Source organism: Rhipicephalus microplus, chromosome 1 (assembly GCF_043290135.1).
Source record: "Rhipicephalus microplus isolate Deutch F79 chromosome 1, USDA_Rmic, whole genome shotgun sequence".
Lineage (NCBI taxonomy): Eukaryota > Metazoa > Arthropoda > Arachnida > Ixodida > Ixodidae > Rhipicephalus > Rhipicephalus microplus.
The window spans coordinates 33,459,885-33,485,951 of NC_134700.1; the positions used below are offsets into that span (position 1 = coordinate 33,459,885).

The 26,067-nt window shown below is 49.1% G+C and overlaps 1 protein-coding gene and 1 pseudogene across 7 annotated transcripts in view; one reads left to right on the plus strand and one right to left on the minus strand.

Moving 5' to 3' along the window:
- The window catches only part of Nipped-A (Transcription-associated protein Nipped-A), a 991,444-nt gene that overhangs the window by 613,145 nt on the left and 352,232 nt on the right, over nt 1–26,067 (minus strand). For all 7 annotated transcript variants that reach the window (XM_075869412.1, XM_075869408.1, XM_075869400.1 and 4 more), the window contains 2 exons: nt 23,941–24,231; nt 15,381–15,532 (listed from right to left, as the gene is read on the minus strand). In XM_075869412.1, the coding sequence (XP_075725527.1) occupies nt 15,381–15,532; nt 23,941–24,231 (443 nt within the window). The remainder of the gene's footprint in view (nt 1–15,380; nt 15,533–23,940; nt 24,232–26,067) is intronic.
- Nucleotides 10,556–13,004, plus strand: LOC142770586 (uncharacterized; annotated as a pseudogene).

Below are 26,067 nucleotides of genomic sequence, written 5' to 3' on the forward strand. Positions count from 1 at the left end.
ATCGGACCCAACAAGTACGCTGATGCCACTCTTAGAGATGATAGATGGACGTTTGAGCTCATCGGAGACATCCTTTTCCAGCTTCTTGAAAGACGCAACGAAGGCTACGTTCATTGCAGCTTCTTATTTCTCGTTTCCTTGTCCCAGCCCAGAACGTGAAAAATAATAAACAGTAAACCTAATCTTTAACAATTTGATGCATTTCGAGAACCTGAAAATACGTGGACGAAGTCTAAAACACGCGTTAACACCACAAAAAACTACCACTGTTCAGCAAGCATGGGCGCCGCCAATTGCTCGATAGCGATGGCAATGAGACTGCCCTGATTTTGTCACTGGAAAAAGCAGGGCAGTTTCATTGCCATTGCTATCGAGCAATGACGGCACTTATGCTTTTTGAACAGCGGTGCTTTCTAGTGGTGCCAACGCGTGTTTGTTAAACAGCGGTGGTTTTTGGTGGTGCCAACGCGTGTTCTCAACCTCGTCGTCGTATTTTTGGGTTCTGAAAATGCGTCAAAATGTTAAAAAGTGGGTTTGCTGTATAGCCGCAGACGATCCGAAGCTGAAGCTCAGTTGCTTAGTTCATGGTTTCCTTCACGCAGCTGCTGGGTGCATATGCGAAACGATGCCTTTTCTGATTCCTGTGCTTATCATTTTGTTCGCGCTTGGCCAGTGTAGTAACTAATCAGAGCGGCTATTCATCCGCATTATCAACAAAACCAGCTAGTCGCAATAGATGGATATGAATGGAATAAAATAAAGCAAAAGGCATCGTTCCACGATGCCCTGCTGCCATCTCGGCGTTTTGGCGGCGGACAGCTGCTGGTGTTAACGTGCTAATGCAACTGTTTGGTTCGTTCACGAAAGAAATTGCAGTCATTGTTTCAACGTGCCTTTCACCGTCGCCTTGCTATGCATGGGTGAGAATCGCACCGTGGCGCTGCTGGGATAGAATAAAAAGCAGCGGGCACTTCTTGAATTTTGAGAATTGTGGGGATGTGAGGCGCGCCCGCGATCATTTCGCGGGCACTTTGTTGCACGGCCACACCCTTTTGCTCTTTCTGCTCTGGTAACGGCGCGTGGCGATAGATGGCGCCACGTGCGAGCGCGGCACGCAGTACGTGCGCGCCGAGGAAGCTGCTCTTTTTTCCGTGGTCGGCGCCGGGTAAGCACGTGTTTTCCTTCGTCCGCGTCCCCTTTGGGAATCGCCGGACTGTAGCCTGCCTGGGGTGGCCTTTGACACTTCGGCAGGCGTGTTTACTTGAGTGCAGCTTCGGTAGCGTACGCTAAGCCCACAGCGGTGCCTAGAGCTTGAAGTGGTCGTGCCACATTGTGCCGCACTTGCCGTACACCTACGCCTACGAGGTTTGCCCTAACACTCACGACCAGGCCCAGTGGCCATCTAGAGAGTGCGCAGCATAGCTGCGAGGGACCTTTTTCCGACCGGCGTGTCAAAGCTTGCCATTGCCAGCTGCGACGTGCTCGCGGTTGTCCCTTATTGTAAACGTCCGCGTGCGGGTGCCTTTGCAACCCGCGTCCCGGAAGCGGACGTTGTACTGTTGTTCGGGGTGCCGCCAAAGGCAATAAAGTGCTGTGTATTTTGTATTTGAACACTGTCTGTTTTGCCGCGCCGCGCTAAACTCCTTATTAGTTGAGCGCGCGCGGAGCGGTACGCTACACGGTACGCTACACGCGAGTAGGTGACGGAGCCACGGCCCTGTGGCTCGCTAAGCGTGAACCCGCGGTGATCATTTGTTGCAGTTAGTAGCAAGGTCACCATACTGGCGCCCAACGCGGTATCAAAGGCTCATTAAGCCTTTGATTAGTCTTAGCCAAGTCAGCCCGCCTTTGCGAATCAGGCTCGCCGCGTTTACCCGTGTTATGTCTGCCCCGCGTGAGCTCTGTCCACTGACGCTTTTAGCAGATACCGCATTGCTCGAGAACAGGGCCAGTGCCCCCCTTGAGCATCACAATCGTGCACCCTCACTTGTCACAAGTCCCAGTCGGGATGACACAAGGCGCTACGTAACAGCTCCCATTGGAGAGGTAGCGTGTTTTGGGTCCGGGGCCATAGCCCAACCCGAACAGTGCACATGGGCGAATTGTATTGCTACTGCTCCCTTTGGAATGCATGGCAGTTCCATGTCACAGCGCTCCGAAACGGCTCTTAGTGGAGCTTCTGGGGCGCAGATCGGCACCGCAGCCTCAGCCGTTGCCGAATTTTGCCCGCTGGCTGCTACGCAACCTAGCCGCCAAGTTCATTTCGAGCACGCGCCTATACCGCTAGCTGCAAGCGGCCTAGCAATTTCACGTGAAGCTGCCCCAAAAGTCAGCTGTCAACAACAGGCGCTCCCCATTGTCGCGACGGCCGGTATCCATTTTGAAACCGCGCCGCTTATCGAGCTCAGAGACAGTTCCTCAGCGCTCGCCCGCGCCGCTAATCCACCAACAGTTTCCTTTGAAGCGGGCGCACAGACGCTGCTGCAAAATGCCGCCCTAAATGATTCAGGCACTCACGGGGGCAGTCCAAACGCTTTCGGCCGTTCCGAAACGCTTTCATCCCGCTGTCATGTGGGCCGTTCCGACCAACATCGATTATGGTGATCTGCAAAGTGCAAGAGATTACCTGGACTCCCTCACACGTTATCAGAGAGCCATGGGTCTAGAAGACCAGGAAGTGGTCGGACGCGTCGTCCCGGCTGCACTGACAGACACGGCGGCCAGGTGGCATCGGCTTTCTGGTCACCGCGCAGCAACTCTCGATGAGTTCTGCGCGGCCTTCCTGCGCAAATTCTTACCTGCTGATTACGAGCGTAGGATGCGGCGCGAGCTCGAGCTCCGCACACAAGCTCCCGATGAGTCGCTTCAGGAGTACGTATGCGCGATAGAAGACCTTTTTTCTATCACTGAGCCCAGAGCCTCGAATGAGGAGCGCGTCGAACGGGTGATCAGGCAGGCACACCCGACTTTTTCGGCGTACCTGCGCGGCAGTCGCTTCCGTGATTTGGAGGAATTGGCCGTCAAGGCAAAGCGCATCCAAGGCGACATTCTCGCTGCGCGTTCCTATCGCCCGCCACCGCAAGCCAGCGAGGCCCTCGAACCGCGCTGCGCGTGGGGAGGGGACATAACTCTTCCTCAGCGGCAACAGCCCGCCGGAGATGCCTTTGCGGCTACTGCTACAGGTGGGCGCACGTGGGAAATGAGCGATAGAGCTTTAGATCCCTACACGTACAGGAGGCCTGCAGCCGGTGCTGCATCGCAACTCGACGCGCGCGAGCAGGGACGAAATCCAACCCAGCGCATCACCGGTAGTAACGATCGTCAGAGCGGTTCCTTTGATCACGCAGCGAACCGATTCCTGCAGCTCGAAGCTGTTCCGTCTCGGGAAAGGGACTAGGATGGAGAGCGCTGCTTCCGCTGGTGTCAACGAGAGCACATAGCGAAAGAGTGCTCTGCGCTTGTGCCTCCTGTGAGGCAGGGAAACGGGGGCGCAGGCCGTTCGTGAAGGCACGAGCGGCCAAACCCTTGCTTCTCCCCTCTGCGTACCGGGCAAGCAGTCTTGCTGGTGAGCACGTGGCGTTTATTTCGGTCACCATTGTCAGTCGCTAATTCTCGGCGTTGCTGGACACGGGCGCAAGCGCTTCGTTGTTTGCCGAATAGGTGTTGTCCCACTTGCAGAAGCGCTCGGTGCGCTTGCGGGACAGCCAAACGACATTCACCCTCGCGCAAGGCGTGGCCCAGTCGGCGGGCGCCGCGAGGTCGACTGTCAGATGGGAAGGCCAAATGAGGCGCGCACGTTTCGTTCATCTTCTAGGGCTCAGTGTTCGTGTGATTCTCGGTCGGGACTTTCTCCTAAAAACCGGTATCGTAGTGGACATTGCGAATGGAGGCTATCACGACGGACCTTTTTCCGAGCTAAAGACGTTCATCAGCCCACTGGCGCTTTCTGTTGCCTGTGCAGTTGAAGCGTCGAAACCGTGTCACGTGCCAACTTCGGAGGCAGGCCCCTGCGCTATGCACTCGTCGGCTCGATATCCCCATCGGGATCGAGCGGCCCGACACGAAGAGGCTCGGCATCCTTTGATCGCCTGTGCGACTCAATTGAATGATACACATAAGGCTCGTCTGTCGGCATTGTTACGCGAATACGATGAGCCCTTCACCGATCAACCCGGCTGTACCGATTTGGTGAGCCATTCGATCGAAACTGGCGACGCACTTCCTTTGAAGTGTAACCCCAGGCCAGTCAGCCAGGCCAAGAGGCAGCTAATTGACGGTTTGCTGGACGAGATGCTCTCAGCTGGCATTGTCCGCCGTTCATACAGCGCCTGGGCGTCTCCAATTGTGTTGGTGCCTAAGAAAAATGGGAGTCATCGCCTGTGCGTAGACTATCGCTGTCTCAACGGAGTGACTCGTAAGGATGCCTATCCGCTCCCCACGATTAGCTCCATCGTAGGAAAACTCGGCACTGCGCGGTATTTCACCACATTAGATGCCTCCAAAGGTTACCTACAGGTCCGGATGGATGAGCATGGCCAGTGCAAGACCGCGTTCACATCCCACAGAGGGTTATTTGAGTTCACTCGTATGCCCTTTGGTCTTTGCAATGCTCCTGCGACTTTTCAGAGACTCATGGACCACCTCCTCGGGGAAGCAAAGTGGTCTTCCTGCATGTGCTACCTCGACGACATCGTGATTTATTCACGAACCTTCGAAGAGCACTTGGCCCACATTGCCGATGTGCTCGAGAGGGTGAGAGCCGCCGGGATGACGTTAAATCCCGCAAAGGCCCAACTAGCGCAAACCCGAGTTCAGTTACTTAGCTTCACGCTGGGCAAAGGCTCCATTGAGCCAGATTGGGAAAAACTTCGAGCAATCCTCGATTTCCCCGCGCCCAAGGACGTATGCGGCCTGCGCCGCTTTCTCGGAATGGCCAATTTTTACCGGTTGTTCATTCTGTACTGTGCCCAAGTGCAGGCGCCCTTGACCAAGCTCTTGGGTAAGTCAGCTGAGTGGGGATGGGAACCTGAGCAGCAAGAGGCGTTTTGCCATCTGTCTAGCGCCATTGCGGAGACGGCGCATCTCAAGCTCCCCGACCTGACCAGACCGTTTGTTGTCCAGACTGACGCAAGCGATCTGGGAATAGGAGCAGTTCTCCTACAGGAATTAATGGTGTTTGAGTGAACTTGCGTTTGCAATCCGAACCTCTGAGAGTCGCTCTACTGGTTTCTCTCCCGCCTTCCTTGATTTTGGAAGGGAGTTGGCAAATCCAGTGACCAGTGTCATGCAATGCCAGCTCGGGGACAAAGAAGAACCAGCAGACTGTTCTGCTTACGCTTCAACACTTCGGGACAGGCTTTGTCGAGGTCTCAGTAGAGCGAGGCAGAGTTTGACATCGGCCAGGGCCGAGCAAAAGGCCTAGTACGACCGAAAACGTCGCCACCTTTCATTTAAGGTAGGTGACCTCGTCCTGAAGCGCAACCATGCTCTTAGCGACGCGAGCAAGGGTTTCTCAGCTTCGCTCGCTCCAAAGTGGCTTGGTCCGTACCGAGTGGAGAAGGCTTGGACTCCACTCGTGTACTTGCTGAAAGATCCGCTCTCGGGAAAACTCATCCGTGCCCACATCGCAGACCTGAAAGCCTTTGCGTCGAGGTCTAACGAGCCTGCGGCAGCGCCCAGTGGCTCTTCGCGCAAGCAACGGCGCACACCCAGCGCGGCGGACCACATTGGGACCACGCACCGGTATAATCTGAGGAAGCGGTCACCTGAGTAATTTCGCGCCGGACAGCGGGCTTATTTCCGCAACCGAAGGCCCTTAATTTTACTGTCAAGTCTCAGTTGGCTAACTTCTTTACAGCCAGTGCTTGCAAAGAAGTCAGTTCCGCCCAGTTACTGCTGCTGATTGTCATTTGAGTGTTCTTGTTTACTTGATGTTTTTTTTTTTTCGTGTTTTCTTTTTTCTCTTCGCTGGAGGAGGGGATCGTGAATTGGTGCTTTAGCGTGGGGAGAGAGACAAAGGACACTCTGCGCCTTCCTTCGCGGAGCGCGTTTGGAGAGACCCGACCATCGGAGGTGTGTGTGCGTGTGTGCGTGCGTGTGGCGACAACTTAAGAAGTCACCGACCCCTACACCACCTTGGACTCTGGAGGTGTTCAGAGACTTGCGGTCATTAGGCAGGCCGGATGTGCCCTGCTCTCGACCCTCGCTGATAAGCTCTGCTGGCCTTTCTATCCCGGCTCCTGCAGGAGGCCAGCTGTCGCAGACGCTGTGCATGACTCGACCTACGCCATAGGACGCCTCGCAGCCAGTGGATTTGGCGACCATGTTTCCAGCAGAAGGGCCGGCTGTTGCAGCGAGGTCCATCTGAACCTCCACCGGGGCGGCGTTGGTCGGACTTAAGGGCTGTCGTCAACATCGATGAGACGAAGGTGAGCCCGTTCCTCGCATGAGGGCCTCAACCAGAACCCTCGCCTTGCACTCTTGCATCCACGCAGTCACCCAAGTCAAACATTACGTGACGCTTTCCTCCGAGCCGTGGAAGCGCTCTTGCATGAGCATCATGAACTCCCGTTACCCTTCTTCCGCGGCGCCATTGTATTTCTCAAGTGTATTCTTGTGTTGTTCTTTTTTTTTTCTTCAGCAGCAAATGCAGAGCGAGGCTGAGGCTAGCTGTTGCCCATTGCATGATGTCTTTGCATGCATGGGCGACGACCAGCTGCCTTTGCAGACTGGTATATAGGGTGGATTATGGAGAGGAAGATGTGGGAATCTGAGGCGCGCCCGCGACCATTTCGCGGGCATTCCACGGCTCGGCCACACCCTTTTGCTCTTTCTGCTCTGGTAACGGCGCGTGGCGATAGATGACACCACGTGCGGGCGCAACACGCGGTACATTCGCGTCGAAGGAGCTGCTCTATCCTCCGTGGTCGGCGCCGGGTAAGCACGTGTTATCATTCAACCGCGTCCCCTTTGGGAATCGCCGGACTGTAGCCTGCCTGGGCGGCCTTTGAAACCTTGGCAGGCGTGTTTACTTGAGTGCAGCTTCGGTAGCGTACGCTAAGCCCACAGTGGTGCCTAGTGCTTGAAGTGGTCGTACCACATTGAGCCGCACTTGCCGTAGACCTAAGCGTATGAGGTTTGCCCTAACACTCGCGACCAGGCCCAGTGGCCATCCTGAGAGTGCGCAGCATAGCCGCGAGGGACATTTCCCCGACCGGCATGTCAAAGCTTGCCATTGCCAGCTGCGACGTGCTCGCGGGTGCCTTTGCTCCCCGCGTCCCGGGAGCGGACGTTGTACTGTTGTTTGGGGTGCCGCCAAAGGCAATAAAGTGTTGTGTATTTTGTATTTGAACATTGTCTGTTTTGCCGCGCCACGCTAAACTCCTTATTAGTTGAGCGCGCGCGGAGCGGTACGCTACACGCGAGTAGGTGAGGAAGTCGCGGCCCTGTGGCTCGCCAAGCGTGAACCCCCGGTGATCATTCGCTGCGGTTAGTAGCGGGGTCACCATAGAATAAACGTTCCTTTGTTTTGCTAGTTCAGATTGGCTATATTTTTTCGATTTCATTACAAAATCTTCACTTCAACGAAAATTTTCCTGCGCCCCTTCAGTTTCGTTGTAGCAAGGTTCTACTGCACATCAGATTTTTGCCTAGGCTGAAACAAGTTTGCCTTAAAAGCTTTCAGGCTTCTGCCGCTTTTTATAGCCTGCTCGAATCTCTCTATGCTATACCTTCTGATGTCGGCTATCTTAGGCATATTGGTTAATTTTGAAAGCTCCACTAGCTCAATTTTCTCGGTTGCACTTGAGGCTTTCACAGTTTATCGTCCATTTATGAAATTTTTCGTCTCCTGAGAACTTGCAGTGAGAGGGAAAGTAGAGGAATATAGAGTTTTGCTTCAGAATCGATTCGCAGCTCTAAACAAGATAACCGACGTTATCATTGACACAATGAACAATAATATTACTAGTATAATCAAAGAGTGTGCAATGGAAGTCGGCGGTAGGATAACTAGACAGGACACTGACTACGTTACAATAGGTGCGAAAGTGACTCCTGTAGGGCTGGCCAAAATACAGTAGACTCCCTTTAAGACAAACTCAAAGAACCACGATAATTTTTCTTCTTATCAGGAGTTCGTGTTATCAGAAGTGCACCCAAAAACCAAATGCTAACATACCAAGTAGCCCAAATATGCTCCTTGAAAGCACTAAATGAAGTATACTTATAATGGGGAGAAAAAGAACAAGAAAAAGCATTCATTTATGTGCTTTTGTTGTGTTGATTCTTTCTTTATACAATATTGTACGTTGTGTCTGCTTTCAACCCATTCCCCCCTATGTAATGCCCATTTGGACCCTTAGGGTACCTAAATAAATAAATAAATAAATTTGGCTCAGCTTGATAGAAACTATGCTACCGATTAAAGTATTTAGACTAACCTAATGAGTACTCGGTTTTGAGAGTTCATAATAAATATGATTATGAATTAATTGCTAGCAGATTTTAACAATAAAACTGTAGCACGACCTTAATTTGACAATTAGGATAAGATAAAAAGGAAGAGACAAGCACAACTTTTCTTGAAAGAATAGAAAATTTATTCTTTTGACTGTTCACCTACGAAGAGGCTGTTTTGCTGGCTTTATCACATATGAATACGCCTCCATTGCATACACCTACCTTCAAAAAGCCGACTACGCCAAGTTGCTTTGAAAGTCTGCAAGCTTTTCTTTGAAGTTCAGAAATTTATTTTATTTTCATGCCGCAGTAATCTTTTCTGAATGACATGCAGTTGAAGATTTCTGTTTACGGTTCTCACGATCACAAGCTTCAGGCACACAAAAAAGACACAACACAGCTATATTTAGTGTGGAAAATGACCTTCCTTTGTAGTGCACTTTCACAATGAAACTGGCACATTACAATTTGCTGCATTTCACTGGGAACGCATACGACGCACACAGACCATGTTAAAACAATGCAAACTGAGCACAAGTGCTCAGGTACCATTGTGTGGTAGCGATGACAATGACTGCTCTGATATCGGAGTGCTAGTGCCGCATATGTGATTTCTAGACTTGTGCGAATAGTGAATTTCAGGTTCTAAGTGAATTCGAAACGAACAGTGATTTCGGTCGAATAATTTCAAATTGAATTCAAATAGCATATATACCACATATTATAAAAAAATGGCATATTTGTCATGACCTAACAAACCTGCACATTATTTTTTAAATATTGTGACAAAGCCTCTCCAGATACATTTCTTTTTTTTTTTTTTTGCATCAAAGAAAGCGGCAACTCTAAATAGTAGCATATATCAACTTTCGCTAGAATGCAAGCATGAGCCTGTAAAATATGTTACTCTTTAAAATTTGCCATATTTAGTGCATATAAATAAGTATACCAGGCTTTTAAACTTAAACGATGAATCAATGTGAAGGCAATATTCTTATTTAACCTTGAAGTGGGGCTTCATGGCACTGCGGGTTTCTCCTGGATGTGTTTTCACGGCTTCACTGCAATGAAAGCACTTTTGCAGGGTAACATATGCGGACTAACATGCCTTTATTCGTTTATTTCGATCGAAATTTTCAATATTTTAAATTCTATTTGAAGCGAATTCAAATACTACATTATTCGTTCAAAATATTAGAAGCATTCGAATATTCACACAAGCCTAGTAGTTTCCATTTCATGTGATTATAAGGTACAGACTATCTTTGTTCCTGTTCTCACTTTCATTTGGATTTTTTTTTTTTTTTGCCGCCCCCTTCCCTTGCCCTTTTCCCTCTAGCCAAGCTCTTGTGTTCTCTTGTTATCCTCTGTATTCCTGTTGAAAAACTTAAGAACGTCATTTGATAACGGAAGGACGAACGCTTTTTATTGCTTTATTTGCTGATAATGCTGGCCTTTTCTCCACCTACAGGCTAGGGGTGAGGGAGGTACCATCTTTATGTGCTGGCCTTTCGTTTGCACTCATATTGCTTTCTCCCTCCACGTAGCAATTGGCTTTTGATTTGCTTCGAGTCTTCGTGCCAGGAAGTTGTATTTTTTTATTTTTGCTTTCTCAAGTTCTGCTTCTATAAGGAATGCCCCTATAATGTTCGCTGCCCAGAATCTTTATGGTTCTTGGTCGCTGCGAGAGTTCGTCTTAAGGGGGGACGCGGCTTTGGCATCGCAAAATTTGGCCGAAAAATCGATTTTCTGAAAATGTCATTTTCACATTCTGTGACCCCTTTTCTATCTAATTTCGAAGTTTTGTCCCTGAAAACAGCGTAGAAATGACGTAAAAAATTTTTATCGAAGCTAGGGTGGCGATGAATTTCATGGAAATTGCGAAAAAACGGCGTTTTTCGAACCGCGATATCTCCGCAACCACGCAACCTAGCGCCGCCGTCTTTGTCTCTATGGATAGCGCGATTCTTCCGTTTTAAATTTGCCGCCTCGGCCGGTCGAACCAGGCAAGAGCAAGCCCACAGCAAGCCAAAGTGTAAAGGTATCACAACAGTTTCCGATTGGCGACGCGCGTCACGTGACTGTACGGCGGCTCCGCATTGGTCGCCCATGCGGTCGCTTGTAGCAATCGGCGCAAAAATCGTCTGCTCTACGCGCTGACGGGCCACTTACTCCATTTGTTTTCAACTCGTCGCGGCGTGGTTTCGTGCGGTCACTTGTAGCAATCGGCGCAAAGGTCGTCTGCTCTACGCGCTGACAGGGCTGACGGGCCGCTTACTGAATTTGTTTTCAACTCGTCGCAGCGTGGTTTCGAGATCGCATCGCGCTGCGATAAGACCGGCGCTCGTGAAAGCAGAAAAACGTTATCCAGTTTGGCGCATTGCAGTTTTGAGATCGGTTCCCGCATGCGATCATGGACCGGCGATCGTTCAAGAAGAAACGCAAGACTGCGCAGCGATTTGGTGCTCGTAAGCCGAAGCCGCCGATCGTGAAAAAGAAATTCAGTCCACCAACTTCTGCAAGCAGCGACGACGGCGTGCGGCACGACGAGGACTCGCAGCCGAGCACAAGCACGCACGGAGCATCGACAAAACTGTTCATATGCCTGTGGAGCAGCGCTTTGTGCTGTCTGAGGAAACATCCGTTCGTCGTTCCGCACAGGCTGCAGCCATCGCGGATGCTAAGCCTAGCACTTCGCGCGAGGATGTAGATGACACGGATGCTAAGCCTAGCACTTCGCACGAGGATGTAGACATCGCGGATGCTCAGCCAAGTACTTCGCGCGAGGATGCGAGGCCGTCTACCAGCACCACCAGTAGCACGATTCGGGCCCGATTAGAGCCTCGTTTCGTGTCAGCGGAGGAATCTCGCGAACGCGCCGCGGCTGTTCAGGAGTCCCTAAGAGCAGTGTCTGCGACGAAGTGTAAGATGTCACTGATGGACCAAGGGGACGAGAGCTACATCTAAACGGAAGACGAAGATGAGTTTTTCCTCGTGCAACGCGCGGCCCTGAATGGTCTGTTTGGCAGTGCCCTGTGCCCGCAGTGCTAAGAGCCGGGACTCAAGATGAAGCACGGAACTAAGCACGGGTTAGCGGTAAAGATGGTGCTCACCTGCACTGCTTGCGACGCGGACGCGAAAAATGCGTGGTCGTCGCCGCGAATGGAAAACAGCAAGTCATTTGAAGTAAATATTCGGGTCATGCAAGCTATAAAAACTATTGGAAAAGGATCAGCTGCACTCAGTGATTTTTGGTCTGTGATGAATTTATTACGTAGGGGAATTCACCACAAGACTTTTCAAAGGCATCTCAAGGGGGAATTTCGGCCTGCTGGCGCAGCAGCCGCGGCACGTGTGTTTTGCGACGCTGTTGCAGCCGTTCGCAATGTGTACAGCCAAATGGAGGGAACACCCACCAAGAATGTCACGGTGGTGTACGACGGGGCGTGGATGACACGCGGCCACGCGTCCCACATCGGAGTGGGCACGGTCATTGAATTCTACACCGGATTAGTGCTTGACAGTGTTGTCCTGTCCAATTACTGTCATGGATGTGCTGTGGGCCCCAAAGAAGGCGACGACGGCTACATTGAATGGAAGGAAGCACATGTTTGCCAGAAAAACACAGAGGCAAACTCGGGCGAAATGGAAGTCGAAGCGGCCCTCATACTGTTTCGGCGCTCACTAAAAAAAAAATGACCTGCGCTACACAACCATCATTTGCGATGGCGACAGCCGCCCTTTCTTAGCTCTGTGTCAGGACCAAACTTACGGTTTTATACCCCTGAAGAAAGAAGATTGTATCAATCATGTTAAAAAGAGGATGGGCACAGCCCTGCGGGCCATCGTCACAAAGAGCAAGAAAGACCAACCTATCGGCGGAAAAGGTGGCCTTACACAAAATTTGATCAAGCAACTGACTGACTATTATGGCCAAGCCCTTAGGCAGCATGCTGAAGTGGGGGATATGCAGCGAGCGGTCATGGCTGCATTCTACCACACCACTTCGACTGACCAGGATCAACACCACGAACTTTGCCCACCAGGTCCTGATAGCTGGTGCAGACACCGGGCTGCAGAAACTAAAGGTGAACCGCAGCCACCCCACAAGTACCACCTGGGATGACACGTTGCCGCTGCCCTGCTGCCTGTGTACCAGTGACTTTCGGACGCACAGCTTCTTGCGCGGTGCCAGGGAAAAAAAACTCAAAATGCTGCCGAAAGCCTGCACTCAATTATTTGGTCAATTCTGCCCAAAGAAGAGCATGCTTCATTGATAGCCGCAGAAACTGCTGTCAGTGAAGCAATCTTTAGGTATAATGCTGGGAACCTCCACGCCTACACCCAACTTTGCACATATCTTGGTCTCCAACCTGGACGCCATGCGCTTCGTAGAGCAGCCGAAAAAGATGCCATGCGGAAAAAAAAGGCTGCGAAAGCTCATCAGGCTAAAGGTCAGATGGCCAAGCGACGCCGCACTGCAAAGGACACTAAGGACTACAACCCTGGTGCCTATTAGGCATGTAAACCGTGACTCAAGACTTTGAACCTCGTTTTCTCAATACTGTTTTTTTGGCGTGTTGCTCAGCTTGTGGAGCAGATATCTTCGCAACTACTTGACAGATTTTGATTCTGTTTTTTTTGTAATGCTCCTTGGACTGTGCTTCAGGGGGCTGCGTTCTTATTTTTAAAATTTAGCCGTTTAAAAATTTTTGGTAGGGTTTCTTGTTTGTAGTGCAAATGTGCTCATTGAAGTATCAGTGGAGAAAACATGAACTACAAATTTTACTGTTGCAAAAAAATTATTTTGAAAACGCAGCCCCCTACAGCATACATTCACCTCTGCACACAGTGTTTACCAACTTTCTATGTCATTTTCTTTCTATGTCATTTTTTAAACTCTCCAGCCACTCCACAAGGTCCAGTAATGAAATTATTTGTTTCTCAGAAAGTTTTCATGATATCATTTTGAAATATTTATGGAAGCATTGTGAGGTCATTCTTAGTCTCTGTGCCAGTTTTCATCAAGATCTAACCAGAAACAAGAAAGCTCGTTCCGAAAGGCACGTCCACGCTTAACAGAAGAGGCCCTGTTACACGGTTCGTTTTGAGCAGATTTTTTTGCATTGAGTCTATGGGAAACAAAACAAACACTCCCGTGTTGTTCGTCTTAAGCAAGAATTCATCTTCACAGAGTTTATCTCAAAGAGAGTTTCCTGTACAGTGAAACTTCGTTAATAACCTGCCACGAGTGCGGATTAACTACACACTAAATGGCTGTTCACATTGACCAACAAGAGCAAACCTTCTGACCAGGATGTAAAAACAGCGCAAAAATAGAGACAAAAGACTGAAGAAGAGACGACCCAGATGCTAAAGTCTTTGTCCTTGCCTCTGTTCTGCTGTCCATGTTTTTATTTTGCACTTCTTTTACGTCCCAAGCATGGACCACCAACTAGCCCAACTTTCTCTTCCAGTGCAAATCTGCTGACGTGGCTGTCGCCACCAACAAAGACATAAATGAAGTGCGGCAGAAAATACTGCCTCAAGTACCCACCAGAGCGCCTTCTCTATTTTCGTCAAAATGCAGAAAAGATTCTGGCTGTCTCGCATGACCGCCCAACCGCGCGCGGTGGCGAAAGCAAAGCACATTGCAAAAATATTGCTAGGTCTGGAATGCGCAACGACTGATAGAGTAAAAGAATGCACAATACAGGCTTTCTGCGTGACATGTTTAGTCTCTGTACCACGATCTGCCACTAAGCAAAAACTGACACAGTTTCACTATACAGATCATTTTGTACAGTGGGTCCCAATGTGCTCCCCTGTCCTTGGGACCTTCTTCTGCATATCCTTCAAGCTGTAACCACGCTATGCAAAAAAAAAAATCCTTTGATTTCATTTGATTTGAAACATGGCACAGCCGAGTAAAGCCGATCAACCCTGGCTAGTTGCATGCAGCCTGTCGCCTAGTCAGCTCATGCTGACACTGCTAGGCTGCTTGCTGTACCATATGCACGTTTGCCGTGTAAGCATGCGAGTGTTCTTCATATCCACTCCACTAGAGACCATGCACAGATGCAGCGATTAGCTGGTTTGGTCATGGCAGAAATTATGAGTTTCCGGAAGCCTTGACACTGGCACTCCATGACGTAGCTAGTGACCTCGACGACGCTGGGGTGAGGCTCCTCGGAGGTGCTGCTGCATCTTCCCACTGTCCCGGATGCACAAGCAGCAATCTCCAGCATGTCATCACATCAAGCAAGAGGCCAGGATTGTGTTAAGCTGAATCAACGAGGACCTACTGACATACTGCCGACAACGATCGGGACCCGGCGCACGACAGCCTGACTGACCGCTACGTTTCGGCCCTACGACCCTACGACAAGCAAGGCCTAACAAGCAAGACTTAAGTCAGCGAACTTAGCTAGATGTAGCAAGAACGTGTTATTCTTTATGTCAGTTTACTTTTCAAAGATTTGTTTGTAGTTTTTAGGGTTTTGTTTGTTTTTTGTTTTACAAAGCACTAAGTTTTCTCTTCGTTTTTTTTCCTTGGGTTATTATTATACCACCTTTACTGTGCCGCCCAGCACCTTTCAGTCTATAGCCACTAGCACTTACCCCTAAGATCCATGATACATGCAAAGCTTTTCAGAAGGAAGCAGACTTCCGTTTTCGAAAGAGTCTATGTTCTCAAGATTCCGATTTCTGGTGATATTACTATATTGCTTTATCCCCTCGTATTTTTTTATTGCTGAGATGATAAGTATACTCTCCCTTGCTTCTACTGTCTAATTTTTATAGCGAGTACCTAGCAAAAAGTTTTTCTTTTTTTTTCTTTTGCCAAGCTAACTCGTTAATGCAAATTTCAATCAGTAACACTTTGCTCCTTACCATAGCAAGAACTGTGCCTATCTCACCTTGGATGAGAGAACAGTTGAAGCATGGTCTGCCGATCATCGTCCAGCTGCAGGTTGGCCACCAGGAAGCCGCGAATGATCTCCCAACACTGACGCCGGTAAAATGAGTCAGTGCCGCTTTGCTTGAGGGCATTAAAGGCTGTCTCAATCAACTGCACACAATGAACATGCATGCCAAGCATGTAGGCAGGTGCGAACCATTCAGTAGATGCTTGAAACAAAACAAATTATTACACAGCCTAACGCACTAAAATGTCACAGGGCCAAAATAACCACTGCACACACAGTAAAATTATGTAAATTTGCCCATGCTGGAAACATGGCATGACTATGTACTAAATGCACCACAGCTGCCATCAAGAAATACATTGCCACATTAAACACTGCCGAGTGCAATGCATTTTCAGAAAAAAAATATTGCTCTGCAGTACGACCATCTAATAGCACATGGTTGTGATGCCTAGCGGCAGTGGTGATCTAACCAGTTAATGATTTGAAGCAATTTTCGGAGAAGGAAAAAGGTGTATTGGAGTGGGTTTGAGGCAGGAGGAACTGTGTTTCAGAGCCTGTTTGGAGCAGATAAAACCAAATTTAGGACCCTTTGGTTCAAGGCACATCAAGTCAAGTCAAATTTTATAATTTACAACATGCACTAATTACAATGTTGAAGGCCACCTTAGCAAGAAAGCCGTAAGCATACAGTTTGACGAGGCCAGGGGGCTGCAGCCAAGTAACAGCAGAAGTGAACGATTGTGTAGTACAAACAACGCTTTTCGTTATTGTAGCTTCATTAATACAGTCGAACCTCGATATATCGAACGGCGCGGCGATCGCGAAATAGTTCAATATATCCAGAATTCGATATAAAAAATCACGAAAAAAATGCGTCAACAGCTTGATGAAAACAACCAACGAACCGTTCAAGCGTGGTGCAGTAAATACTCACTTGAAGATTCAAATATAGTATTTGTTGTGTTGGTTTAAAATATTGAAAAAAAGTAGCCTGCTTTTTGTTGGCCATGGCGTGTTTGACGACTGCGTCCTCAATATAGTTCAGGCGATCCATAAGTGATAGGCCGGTGCCTTCAATCGCGCCGCAGTGGCGGCGCACAAAGGCCAAGGCAGCAACGACCTCAGCTGATGTCAGGAGCGGGGCACCATCAGCGCTTGCGGGATCCACCTCGGCAGAGTCTTCATTTGGCTGCTCAGCAGTAGCTTCGGCGACAATCTCCACATCTGTGAGCTCCACCGTTGTACCAGTGATCTCATCACCTCCAACGAAGTCTTCGATGCACATGCTTTGCGGCTCGGCACCTACAAAGCTCTCCAGCTTGCTCCAAGTGCGCAGTGTGCCGTTGACACCATAGAGACTGCAACGACTGCAAGCTGCAAGGCTGCGGCGCGCGTACGCCGCTACGTTAAAGTGGCGCTCTCAGCGTTATCGATGTGTGCAACATTTGTAAACACCCGCCGCTCTACCGCTACTTTCGAGAGCTGCGGGAAAGCTCGCCGCCTGTCAATGGAGCACGGGCGGTTTGGGGTGGCCGAGTTCGATATATCCATTATATTGACGCAAGGTAGGCTGGCAACTATAGTAGCCAGCCTCTGAAGAGGACAACGAAGTAGTTCTGTGTGCGCGTGCTCTGGTGTTCGGTTTTCTGGCCCTTGGGTTGCGAAAGTAAAGGCCCTATTTTGTACCTGCGTGCCTGTGTCTTTGTGACATTTTCTGGTGGAGGTGCTGGGTACGGTAGATGATACGGTCCCCTGAGAGCACCCCTGACGCAAGTCCATCAAGTATCTCAGCCGAGCTTACCCCTGTGCACGTACGTTCCAGCCGTCATCTCCAGGGACTCGAGCCACAGCACGGTTTGCTGCCTGAACGTCAGAGGACTATGAATCAAACACCGCCTAACGTCACCGCGCCACCACCAGCGCACCTGGTTATCAACCAGCCCAAGACGCCGAAGACATTTCACGGAGCTGCTTTTGAAGATGCCGACGACTGGCTCGAGCATTTCAACCGGGTCGCCGTCATCAACGATTGGACCCCAGAGCGTAAGCTACGCTATGTGTACTGCTTCCTGGAGGACTCCGCGAAAACGTGGTTTGAGAACCATGAAGCAGCGCTTACGTCATGGGATGAGTTTCAACGGCAGTTCCTCAAGGCATTTGCCCGAGAGGACAGGAAAGAGACAGCGGAACGTGCTATAGAGGCAAGGATTCAAGGCCCTAACGAAAGGGTGACGACCTACGTAGAGGACATGGATCGGCTTTTCAAGCGTGCGGAGCCCTCAATGTCCGAATCCAAGAAAGTTCGCCACCTAATGCGTGGTGTTAAAGAAGAGATTTTTGCCGGCCTGATTCCAAACCCGCCTGCGACACTTGCGGAGTTCCATGAGGAAGCCACTGCCATGGAGAGGGCCCTTCAACAGCGTGCCAGGCAGTATAACCGTGGTGTAAACCCAAGTGAGGTCACTTCTGTCACTCTCAGCAATGACATCAGCGCGTTGCGAGAGCTTATCAGAGCTCTCATTAAGGAAGAGCTACAAAAGATGCAGGTGACTGCTTCACCTGCAGAGCAGCTCTCCATTGCGGAGATGGTACGCGCCGAGCTACGGCAAGCCGTTCACGCTCCCCAACCATCCGAGGCGCCACAACAGAGGCACTGCGTCGAGATGAGCTACGCAGAAGCAGTGCGACGTCCTCCATCGTGCAGTTCAACCAGCGTATTTTACCCCAATGAGCGACACGCTCAGCAAATGGAGGTTGGCTTCCACCCTCGCAGCTCACCGTTGATCGCCGAAGCAAGACCGAGAAAGAGTGACATCTGGCGTACACCCGACCACAGGCCCCTTTGTTTCCACTGCGGGGAAGTTGAACACGTCTACCGAACATGTCCATACCGTCGTGTGGGTCTCCGTGGATTTTCGCCTAATGCCCCTCATCCACGACCTGGCGAGCGACCACAGGAAATAGAGTTTCATCTCGAATCGTCGCAGTATCGAACATCGGTCACAAGAGCCTCGCTCGTCGTCACCTGCTCGCTACAGGTCACCAAGCCCAGCCTATTCACGCGGCGCTCCAAGACGCCGTTCACCCAGTCCTGCAAGTCGGGAAAACTGAGTTCAGCGACCTCCGGAGGTGAGGCCGCTGACGCTGACTCTACGGAAGATCCTCCACTACGACGACAGCGACAGCAGCAAAAAGATGTACAGACGCAGTCAAACGTGATGCGAAGGGTGATGACATCAAACATTGCGGTAACTGTGGACGACGAAGAAGTAATGGCGCTAATTGACACTGGAGCAGACACTTCCGTTATGAGCATGGGTCTTGCCTGCAGGCTGAAGGAGGTTTCTACCCAGTGGGCTGGGTCGCAGATACGTACGGCAGGAGGCCATCTTCTTACTCCGGTGGGGCGGTGCACAGCGCGAGTCAGTATTCACGGATTTACGTATCTCGGAGATTTTGTAATACTGCCGAGTTGCTCGAGGGACCTAATTCTCGGACTGGACTTTCTGCGTGATAATGGAGCCGTGATTGATTTGCAACAGTCGCAAGTGACGTTTTCTACGGCACACGCTTTAGCGCGCAACCCTCACGGCAGTTACGTCAATGCTTTGAGAATTGTTGACGATGACGTCACGTTACCGCCGAAGAGTGCGTGTTCACCTTGGTAGCCTGCGACGTTTTTGACGAATTCAACGACTATGAAGGTATTGCTGAGGCAAATATCCCGCTGCTGCTCAAACGAAACGTATGCATAGCCCGATGCCTTGTTCGGTTAGAGAATAAACGCTCTCGAGTTCTGCTGACCAACTTCAGCAATGAGTTTCAGCACGTTCCTAGAGGGACTACTGTCGCTTTCCTCAGTGAAATCGCCGACTTTTTCGATATCGGCACATTGGATACGACTTCACCGCATGCAAAAGCTTGTGTTGACCTGGGAAGCCGCATTCACGTTAATCCAGACTTGCCAGATTCACGAAAAGAGCGGCTGCTAAACCTTGTGAGGGAATTCTCGGACTGCTTCTCCACAGCATCGAAAGTTCAGCGTACCACCGTTACAAAACACCGCATTGTTACCGAGGAGTCGGTGCGGCCTCTTCGCCAACATCCATACCGTGTGTCCCCGAAGGAGAGAGAGGTGATTAAGCGTCAAGTTCAAGAAATGCTGAATGATGACGTCATCCAACCCTCGACAAGTCCGTGGGCGTCACCTGTTGTCTTAGTAAAGAAAAAAGACAACACACTACGCTTCTGCGTCGACTATCGACAGCTTAACAAAGTCACGAAACGCGACGTTTACCCCCTGCCACGGATTGACGACGCCTTAGACCGTCTACGCCACGCCCAGTTCTTCCCATCACTAGATCTCAAGTCAGGGTACTGGCAAATTGAAGTTGACGAGGGAGACCGTGAGAAAACTGCGTTCGCGACGCCTGACGGGCTCTACGAATTTAAAGTGCTGCCTTTCGGTCTCTGTTCCGCTCCCGCCACGTTTCAACGCATGATGGATACTGTACTAGCTGGACTAAAGTGGTAGACATGTCTTGTATACTTGGATGATGTCGTGTTTTCAACCACATTTGACGAGCATCTTTGAAGGCTAAAAAGTGTCCTCACTGCAATAAGGAGAGCGAACCTTACCATCAAGCCCGAAAAGTGCTACTTCGGCTATCAGGAACTCAAGTTTCTCGGCCACGTGGTTAGCCCGGGGGGTGTTCGACCAGATCCGGAAAAGTTGGCTGCCGTTGCCGATTTCCGTCGTCCTGGAGACAAAAAGGCTGTTCAGCGATTTCTCGGACTCTGTGCGTACTACCGCCGTTTTGTCGAAGGATTTTCGAAAATTGCGGAACCTCTTACAAGACTGACACGGCCAGATGTACCTTTTGTATGGACGGAAGAACAACAACAAGCCTTCGTAGAGCTGCGCAATCGACTGCAGACAGCTCCAGTGCTGGCACATTTCGACGAGTCTGCCGACACCGAGATCCACACAGACGCCAGCAACGTGGGAATCGGAGCTATTCTAGTTCAATGGCAGAACGGCGCAGAGCGTGTGATCGCTTACGCGAGCCGCAGTCTCACAAAAGCAGAGGCTAGTTACTCTACCACCGAAAAAGAGTGCCTAGCAGTCGTTTGGGCCATTAGCAAGTTTCGACCCTACCTATACGGCCGGCCATTTCGAGCGGTCAGTGACCACCATTCGCTCTGTTGGCTTGCCAATCTACGGGATCCATCAGGCCGCCTCGCCCGCTGGAGCCTCCGCCTTCAAGAGTACGACATAACGGTGGTCTACCGATCAGGACATAAGCATACAGATGCTGACTGCCTGTCTCGTGCTCCTATTTCCCCGACGTCATCTGACACTGAACACGATTTACCGTTCGACGATCCTTCGGCCGGTCACTTAGGCTTTGCTAGGACATTAGCGCGCATCCGACAGAAGTACTACTGGCCACAGCTGTATTCGTCCGTTCAGCGCTATGTCCGCACCTGCCGTGACTGTCAGAGGCGTAAAGTCCCACCCGCAAAGCCCGCCGGTTTCCTCCAACCTTTAGATCCATCTCGAGCACCATTTCAGCAAGTAGGAATGGATCTTCTTGGTCCCTTCCTTACGTCATCCTCAGAAAATAAGTGGATAATTGTCGCGACCGACTATCTGACTCGCTATGCATAAACCAAAGTTGTGCCTAAGGGAACTGCAGTTGAAGTCGCCAGATTCTTTGTCCACGACATTGTTTTGCGCCATGGTGCACCTGCTGTTCTCATAACCGATCGCGGAGCAGCATTTACGGCAGAGTTATTGCAAAAAGTCACCAAGCTGACACACACCAATCACCGGAAAACAACAGCTTATCATCCCCAAACAAACGGCTTGACAGAGAGGTTAAACAAAACATTGGCCGACATGCTATCTATGTATGTTGATGTAGAGCACAAAACGTGGGATGAAATTTTGCCGTACGTCACGTTTGCTTATAACACCGCTGTGCAAGAGACCACAGACCTAACACCATTCGAGCTTGTTTATGGCCGTCGCGTCACAACACCGTTAGACGCTATGCTCCCCGTAGACCAGGACAACAGCGGAAATGACAGCGTTGACGACTTCGTTGAGAAAGCCGAGGAAGCCCGCCAGCTTGCGCGGAACCGCATTCGCGCGCAGCAAGATATCGACGCTCGCCGTTACAACCAAGGCCGAAGGAGCGTCCACTATCAACCAGGTGACTATGTATGGGTGTGGACACCAGTTCGACATCGTGGGCTTTCGGAGAAGCTGTTGCGGCGCTCCTTTGGCCCTTACGAAGTTGTGCGCTGCCTCAGTGACGGGAATTACGAGGTAGTTCCCCAAAGCTCCGACACCAGTTTAAACCGAAGACGTCCACGTCCAGAAGTAGTCCATGTAGTACGGAAGAAACCGTACCACGCCCGCGAGTTATGAACACTTCGAACTTTTTCCTTATTATTTACAACAGCGTGGGCTTTTTTTTTTCTTCCATTGACGTGATCATTTTTTTCTTTCATGGCCACCTCTAGCATCTCAGTCAATCGACCGGGACGGTCTCTCTTGAAAGGGGGGAATTGACGCAAGGTAGGCTGGCAACTATAGTAGCCAGCCTCTGAAGAGGACAACGAAGTAGTTCTGTGTGCGCGTGCTCTGGTGTTCGGTTTTCTGGCCCTTGGGTTGCGAAAGTAAACGCCCTATTTTGTACCTGCGTGCCTGTGTCTTAGTGACAATATGTCAAACTTTGTTCGCAAATAAAAAATCAATAATGCATGCGATTTCCCGCGTGATATAGGAACCGTTCGATATAGGCAATAATTCGATATATCCCTGTTCGATATATTGTGGTTTGACTGTACAACACAATCTTTTTTGGTGATAAATACATATAGATGCATGCAAACTGCGAACAGGTTAAAATACGTGTGAATATTATGACCACCAGGAAGTATTCTTTTGTTACACTGTCAAAATGGATACAAAAAAAGTAGAAGTAAAAAAATAAAAGAAAAAAAAACAACAGCATGCATGTGATGAACACATTGTAAGAAGCATAGATGCAAGGTAAATTTGCAAGCTTTAGGCATAAATTTGAAATTTATCAAAGAGAAAAACATCAACTAAGTGCAATCACGATAATTACGTATCTGTACTTATGCACTTCTGTCATTGATTCAACTGCTTGGGTTTGACTGCAGTTCGATGTCACTTTATGAAGCAATTATTTTTTCATCAGCAAAATGAGGTAGATGTAGGAGACAGCATGAGAAAATAATTTTTGACACTAATAACTGCTGTTTTTTTTTTTTTTTCAAACAGCAGTTTTGTAGATTGTGAATGAACATTATTGAGGCAATTATTAGTTTTCTTCTTGAGGAGCAAAAACCTTTTCAAAAAAAGTTGCCTGCTGCGGCTTAGCAAATAGCGGACGGCTGTTACGTCAGTACCGTCAGGCCAAGCCTATCAGCCGCTTTGCAGGCATGCTGGACAGTGCAGCGACTTTCACTATTACCAAGTACACATTCAGTTATTTGCACCTGTAGCACTTTTGTGAAATAATTGCAGAGAAATATAAAATGCAATTGGAGTCATAGATGGCTATCTCACGTACATAGTGCCAACTACGCAATCTTATTTTTGCATTTCAAATAACAATTGCAAGGTACCCCCCGTATCACAGAAAAAATGGCAGACATTCATAGTTTTAGTCTACTTAAATTGCATACGACCTGGGGCTGTTAAGTGAAAGTACCAAGTCTCCTGCAAACGTCATTTAGTACATAATGCAATATTAATTAAAAAAAGAAACATGCTCTAGCCACCTCCAGTAGGAATGCACCAAGCCGGCATCGTTACATAAATTAAAGCTGTCGTGTCAACTCCTTGGCAGCAAACAATCTCCTAAATACACTACTCCGTGCCACCAAAGGCTCAAAAAAGGCAAGTTGCCCGAAAAGACGACAGACACAAATATGGCAGAGGCAAGTAAGCGAGCTGCAGTTACTTGAAGCCGACTTTAACAGTCAGCGCACAAAATTCCTAACTACAAAGGTTGCACAGTTCATGACCCCTGGCTTTCACTCGTATTCCAACAACACTGTGAACACGCACAATGGAGGATGTTACCCCATGAATCTGTTCACAACTGAACAAAAAGCATAAGTTTCCCATTATGAGGCATCCCATGATGGCTTCTCTCCCACATGATAACCACAAAGTGAACGCAAAGGCGATGGGTGAGAACAGGAAAGGGTTAGAGGACACCTGGCTGGCATTGGAAAAAATAGAGCAGTTGAGCCTACTCTTCAAAAAAATTGAGAAAGTGTGCCACTCTTTTAACAACTGCAACAGTAAGCTTTCATAATGTGATTTCCACAGACGAAGAAATTTAGTCAATCTCATGCCCTCTGCTCTGTGAAGTAGTAAAGACATGAAATTAATGAATGATCCCTTAATAGTGTCCTTCCAAGCTAGATATCAATGAGCAAAAACATAGCTATGACAAATGCAGTCATTAATGCAGGTGTACCCAAATCTTGCAAGCAGTACCTTGTCGACTGGCAGCGCAATGGGTGTCCTGTGGTCCTGAAAGTGGACCGTGATGCAGGGGCCAGGGGTGTCGTGGTCACAATAATCAAGGCGCTGGGGCTCCATGAGCATCTTGCGGTTGCCACCTCCAAATTTGCCCAGCACACGGAAGGCCACCTGGGCAATGCTGTCGGTTGGGTTGCGCAGCGTGCGCCACAGGGCCTGCATCAGCTCAGCCCGCACAGGCTGGATGTGGTCATAGAGAAAGTCCGGCTGTAGGTTGTCCACACACAGCTCCAACGTGCGCAGGCCCTGCATGTAGTGCGTACCACGTGTTACTAACAGAAAAATTTTGCATCTTGATTTTCCTGTTGCAAGAGGTAGCTAATGAACCACTAATCACGGCTGGAAAGTTTGTTTGCATGAAAGTCCGATGGTCTATTATTTGAAGATGGTCTTGTGTCGCCTATCCGCAGTTCCAGTTCCAAAGAGCGCATAGACGAGACCCAGATGGCGACGAAGGGTGGCAACAAGCTCAGACGCTGGCAAAGAAAAGCGAGGCAAAAGAAGATGAAGACCAGAATAGAGCAGCCAGCCCAACATATGAGCATTGTCTCTTTGTCTCATTCCTTACAACGGAACAGTAACAAATAGAAGTAATGCTAGCTGCTACCGTAATCCATGAGCTGCACCTGCCATTTCAGTCCGCAAAAAGAACGGCAGTCAATGATTTTGTGTTGAATGCAGGGAGCTAAATGAATACTCAATACCAGACTCATATCCGCTTCTGTGTATTGATGACTTTATTGACATTCTGCTAATAAGAACTAACAGACAATAATGTCAGGGAAGGTATAGAGGATGTTAAAAGCAATATTAAACAACTTTTTTCATCTCTTGATTTGAAAGTAGGCTATTGGCAAATCAATGTCGTAAAAGACAACAAGTGCAAGAGAGCTTTCCAAACACCTTCTGGCTTGTACGAGTTTACTAATATGCTTTTTGTGCTGATAACAGCCCGAAGTACATACTAGCCGGCCATGAAAATAGTACTGGGTTCACTGAAAGACCACACCTGCATTGTGTACCTCAATGACATCATTATCGGGGAAACAAAAAAGCAACATGTGCGAAATCTGGACAAAGTTCTCACGAAGTTGCATGACACAAGATTCAGTCTTAACTGCGAAAAGTGTAAGTTCGACTTGACGACAATATCCTATATCCTTTATACCATTTCTCACAATGGCTTAAAGCCCCTTCCCACAAGAATTCAAGCTGTGACCAAGTATCCCATGCAAACCTGCATTAAACAGCTGCAGGTATCCCTCCAAATCGTGTCGTACTTGCAAAAGGTTCTCCCTCACTTTTCGTTTACAGATGCACTGCTCACAGACCTGTAAACCCTCTACAGCCTAATGGCAGGACTTCGCGGCGGCTGTCAAATACTCACGGGGAACATTGCTTTCAGTATGAAAAATTTAGCGCTATCTTTGTGCAACGTATATGTTAAAACCAATTGTTTTGTAGCTCATGGTAGACAGTGCGAAGTGCGTGCAAGGTGCCCACTTATTTCTTGTTTTTCACCTGGCTAACGCAACTTCTACCTTCTAGAATATTGTTTATTTGGTGTGTTCGCACTCAAGACATGGCACACAATATGCTGCGTAGTAGTGTAGTCCGTTTTTCAGTGCAAGATCCTTGATTGATATGTGGGGTTTAACGTCCCAAAACCACCATATGATTATGAGAGACGCCGTAGTGGAGGGCTCCGGAAATTTAGACCACCAGGGGTTCTTTAACGTGCACCCAAATCTGAGCACACGGGCCTACAACATTTCCGCCTCCATCGGAAATGCAGCCGCCGCAGTGCAAGATCCTTGCTTCTGTGTTCTGTGGCACGTGGAAGATTCGCGACATACCGTAAAAACCAGCGTATAGCCCGGGTTTTTTAATTAGTGTACAAAATTTCGGCCCTGTACTACACTCCAACACGGATGTATTGAACCAACATATATAGAATTTTTGAGTATATCTAATTCGTGTAAGTTATGCCCATGAAATTCCTTTGTAAAAGTATAGAAATTCGTGCACGTTTATATCAAAGAGTACTTCTACCCGCCTTCGCATATATCTCAAGTCGCGCAA